General features: G+C 33.3%; 1 protein-coding gene across 1 annotated transcript; it reads right to left on the bottom strand.

The window, feature by feature from the left end:
• Positions 1-792: 792 nt before the first annotated feature.
• Positions 793-3,724, bottom strand: LOC131237030 (uncharacterized). Its single transcript, XM_058234645.1, has 3 exons — positions 3,630-3,724; positions 3,410-3,545; positions 793-1,040 (listed from the first exon to the last, which is right to left on the bottom strand). The coding sequence occupies exons 1-3, from the start codon at positions 3,722-3,724 to the stop codon at positions 831-833; spliced, it is 441 nt and encodes a 146-aa protein (XP_058090628.1). The 3' UTR covers positions 793-830.
• Positions 3,725-4,799: the final 1,075 nt, after the last annotated feature.

The raw sequence follows: 4,799 nt of genomic DNA, 5'->3' as shown, positions 1-4,799 counted from the left end.
TTTTCGTTGCTAAAAAAATTTCACGAGACTTTTAGCAGTAAAATTTTCGCTGCCAAAAATATACGTTCCACTTTTAGTGACGAAAATTTTCATCGCTAAAAAAACTTCATAAGACTTTTAGCAGCAAAAATTTTCGCTGCCAAAAATATACGTTCCACTTTTAGCGACGAAACTTTTCATCGCTAAAAAAACTTTACAAGACTTTTAGTAGCGAAAAATATTCGTTCCACTTTTAGCTCGCTAAAAGAGCTTTACAAGACTTTTAGCAGTAAAAATTTTCACTGCCAAAAATATAAGTTCCACTTTTAGCGACGAAAATTTTCGTCGTTAAAAAAAACTTTACAAGACTTTTAGCAGCGAAAATTTTTGCTGCTAAAAATATTCGTTCCACTTTTAGCTCGCTAAAAAAACTTTACAAGACTTTTAGCAGCGAAAATATTCGTTGATAAAAAATATTCGTTCAACTTTTAGCAATTAAAATGTTCGTTGCTAAAAACAAGTTGTTAGACTTTTAGCAACAAAAGTTTTCGTTGCTACAAATATTTACAAAACTTTTACCTACGAAAATTTTCGTAGCTAAAAGTCTCTTTAAAAAAAAAAATTTTAAGCACAAAATTGCACAAACAAATATTTTTCCTGATATACACCTGTTACAATATATACACCTGTTATAATATATTTCATCATATTCTTCCTGAAATACACCTGTTATATAATATATTTCATCATATTCACATTCACATACACATCCATATAAACCCAAACTAGTAAATCCATCCAAACATAAAAGTACATTCATCCAAACACAAACAATCTTATCCACACCACATTCATTCACGCATAAATACATATAAGTTTAACATCATAAACAAAAATATAAAAAATAACAAAGATGAAAGCGGAGGTGGTGGGGCATTGGTGGGTAAGCGTGCAGCGAGAGCTTGAAACAACTTACCGCGATAATTCTTAAACCGCTCCTTGATTATGTCATCGACAGCATGGGAGATGTGTGGAACACTCAAATCCAAGTCAAATTTATCCTGCAATTTTGTAAATAATAGATTAAGGCAATAAACTTATTAAGAAAATAACTTAACCGTAAATGAACTTTTATAAAATAAATTAGGATTTATAAGTATAGGTTTATGTTTAGGTTAAGGTTAAGGTTAAGGTTAAGGTTTAGGTTTAGGTTAAGGTTTAGGTTAAGATTTAGGTTAAGGTTATAGGTTTTGGTTAAGGTTTAGGTTTAGGTTATAGGTTATAGGTTGTAGGTTATAGGTTATAGCTTTAGGAAATTGAGAATAGGTTAAGGTTTAGGTTTAGGAAATCGGGTTCAGGTTCGGAATCGGGTTTAGGTTTTTGTTTTCATGTTTAGATTTAGGTTTAGGTTAGGGAGTTAAGATTAGGATTAGGTGTAGGTTTAGGTTTAGGGATTTGAGATTGCATTTAGGTTTTAGGTTTAGATTTAGGTTTAGGTTTTAGTTTATAGGTTTAGGTTTAGGTTTTAGGTTTAGGTTATATGTTATAAGTTTTGGTTATATGTTATAAGTTATAGGTTAAGGTTTAGGTTATAGGTTTTGGTTAAGGTTTAGGTTTAGGTTTAGGTTATAGGTTATAGTTTTAGGGAATTGAGAATAGGTTAAGGTTTAGGTTTAGGAAATCAGGTTCGGGTTTGGGATCGGGTTTAGGTTTGGGTTTTCAAGTTTAGGTTTAGGTTTAGGTTAGGGAGTTGAGATTAGGATTAGGTGTAGGTTTAGGTTTAGGGATTTGAGAATACATTTAGGTTTTAGGTTTAGGTTTAGGTTTTAGGTTATAGGTTAAGGTTTAGGTTTTAGGTTTAGGTTAAGGTTAAGGTTAGGTTATAGGTTATAAGTTTAGGTTATAGGTTATAGGTTATAGGTTAAGGTTTAGGTCATAGGTTTTGGTTTAGGTTAAAGTTATAGGTTAAGGTTTAGGTTATAGGCTTAGGTTAAGGTTTATGTTTAGGTTATAAGTTATAACTTTAGGGAATTGAGAATAGGTTAAGGTTTAGGTTTAAGAAATTAGGTTCTGGTTCGGGATTGGGTTTAGGTTTGGGTTTTCAAGTTTAGGTTTAGGTTTAGGTTAGGAAGTTGAGATTAGGATTAGGTGTAGGTTTAGGTTTAGGGATTTGAGAATACTTTTAAGTTTTAGGTTTAAGTTTAGGTTTTAGGTTATAGGTTATTGCTTTAGGGAATTGAGAATAGGTTAAGGTTTAGGTTTAGGAAATCAGGTTCGGGTTCGGGATCAGGTTTAGGTTTGGGTTTTCAAGTTTAGGTTTAAGTTTAGGTTTGGGAGTTAAGATTAGGATTAGGTGTATGTTTAGGTTTAGGGATTTGAGAATACATTTAGGTTTTAGGTTTAGGTTTAGGTTTTAGGATTAGGTTTAGGTTTAGGTTATAAGTGTAGGTTATAGGTTCAGTTTGTGGTTAGGTTATAGGTTAAGGTTTAGGGAATTGAGTTTAGGTTATAGGTTCAGGTTATAGGTTATAGGTTTAGGTTAAGGTTTAGGTTTAGGTTATAGGTTTTGGGATTTGATAATAGGTTTAGGTTATAGGTATAGGTTTAGGTTAGGGTGTAGGTTAAGGTTTAGGGAATTGAGTTTAGGTTATAGGTTTAGGTTATACGTTATAGGTTTTTAGTTAAGGTTTAGGTTATAGTTATAGGTTTTGGGATTTGAGAATATGTTTAGGTTATAAGTATAGGTTTAGGTTAGGTTTTAGGTTAAGGTTTAGGGAATTGAGTTTAGATTATAGGTTCAGGTTATACGTTATAGGTTTAGGTTAAGGTTTAGGTTTAGGTTATAGGTTTTGGGATTTGAGAATAGGTTTAGGTTATAAGTATAGGTTTAGGTTAGGCTGTAGGTTAGAGTTTAAGGAATTGAGTTTAGGTTATAGGTTTAGGTTATAGGTTATAGGTTTAGATTAAGGTTTAGGTTGTAGTTATAGGTTTTGGGATTTGAGAATAGGTTTAGGTTATAGGTTAAGGGTGTGGTCCCTGCAAATACAGATATAAACACGGCCTGTCCAAATGGTCAGGCCACTCCAATGCTGTCCATAGGAAATAGACAACTTCATCATGGTCATAACAGTGGTTCCCACCTTCCAAGGACCCCCACTCAACATCCGGATAGCTCCGACGTACATCCGGGTCTGCTCCATTAATTTCGAGCAAATACAGATATAAACACGCCCTGTCTAAATGGCCAGGCCACTCCAATGCTGTCCATAGAAAATGGATAGCTTCATCATGGTCATAACAGCGGTTCCCACCTTTCAGGGACCCCTGCTCAACATCCGGATAACTCCAACGCACATCTAGGTCTGCTCATTTAAATAAAATGGATTATCAAGATCATTTAAATAAAATCAAGTCCAATCAACAATCTGACCTGGAGGATTCTGTTAGCATTGTTGACGACACCTCGAACCTTGTTTAAATCCAGGTTGTAATCTGTGGCCACTGATGCTATTTGCCTTTCTGTGAAGTTAGCGACGATTTCTGCATCAAACCCGGCGAAAGCAGCCCTAATGATAAAGAACTTTTATTTCCATGAATTCATTATCTCTCTCTCTTTTAATTTTTTAACTTTCCATTACAATAATAACTACCTGAAATCATGACATTTTCTCAAGATAGAAGTCCGATCCATCCCAACTTGTGCACCTGTTAGGATAAGCAATTCAAACAACATCTTGCAACACATTTAAATGCCTAATCAGTCTCACTCTAGTCTTATATATTGAATGCCTAATGTACAGTCTCTTGAATTGGTACAAACCATACCTGAATTGAGTGTAATGAATCAAAGAACGAAGAAATTCGACATGTAACTACATACAAGAAAGATAAAGGATATGCATATCTGGAATGCTGTTATTGTCACACTGCTGTGAGAGAGTAGGGTTTCATCATATATATTAATCAACCTATGGAATATTATGATCATATGAAGCTAAGGCATGCATGCAAACCAAAAAAGGCACTCCATGATCTAAAACAAGCATCTAAAGCTTGGTTACAAAGGTTAGAGAATACTTTCTTCAAGTGATTTTATTTTCCCTTTTACTAATACATGCACTTTTATGAAGAAATATATAAATGAAACTTTGTGTTGTTGACATAGATAATTTGATCATCACAAGTGGTGTTGTAGGATATGTGAAAATTTTGAAAAATCTCTCTCAAAATTTTAAGATAAAGGACTTTAAAGACCTTCAATACTTTTTAGGTAAGAGTGCTATCAATTTTGATCATTTGATAGAAGCTCATTGTTAGCTTAGTTGTAAAGTTTGGTTTATTGTGAAACAAAACCAATTGATCCTTTGAAAGAAGCTCATTGTTAGCTTAGTCTCTCTCTCTTGAAGCGAAAAAGAAGAAAAAAAAATCTTTTTTATGTTTTTTCAATCCATCTTCTATTTTCTTCTTAACAAGAAAATCCATATTTACTAATATTCTCATTTTTCTATTTTTCAAAAGAATGAGTTTAGGTTTAGGTTATAGGTTTTGGGATTTGAGAATAAGTTTAGGTTAAGGTTATAAGTTTAGGTTTAGGAAATTGGGTTCGGGTTCGGGATCGGGTTTAGGTTTGGGTTTTCAAGTTTAGGTTTAGGTTTAGCTTAGGGAGTTGAGATTAGGTTAAGTGTAGGTGTAGGTTTAGGTTTAGGGATTTGAGAATACGTTAAGGTTTAGGTTTAGGGATTTGAGAATACGTTAAGGTTTAGGTTTAGGAAATTGGGTTCGGGTTATAGGTTTAGGTTTAGGTTAGGTTATAGGTTAAG

The sequence above is a fragment of the Magnolia sinica genome, chromosome 2 (genome assembly GCF_029962835.1).
Source record: "Magnolia sinica isolate HGM2019 chromosome 2, MsV1, whole genome shotgun sequence".
Lineage (NCBI taxonomy): Eukaryota > Viridiplantae > Streptophyta > Magnoliopsida > Magnoliales > Magnoliaceae > Magnolia > Magnolia sinica.
The sequence above is the reverse complement of the archived record's forward strand: the minus strand, read 5'-3'. Positions and strand labels throughout refer to the sequence as shown.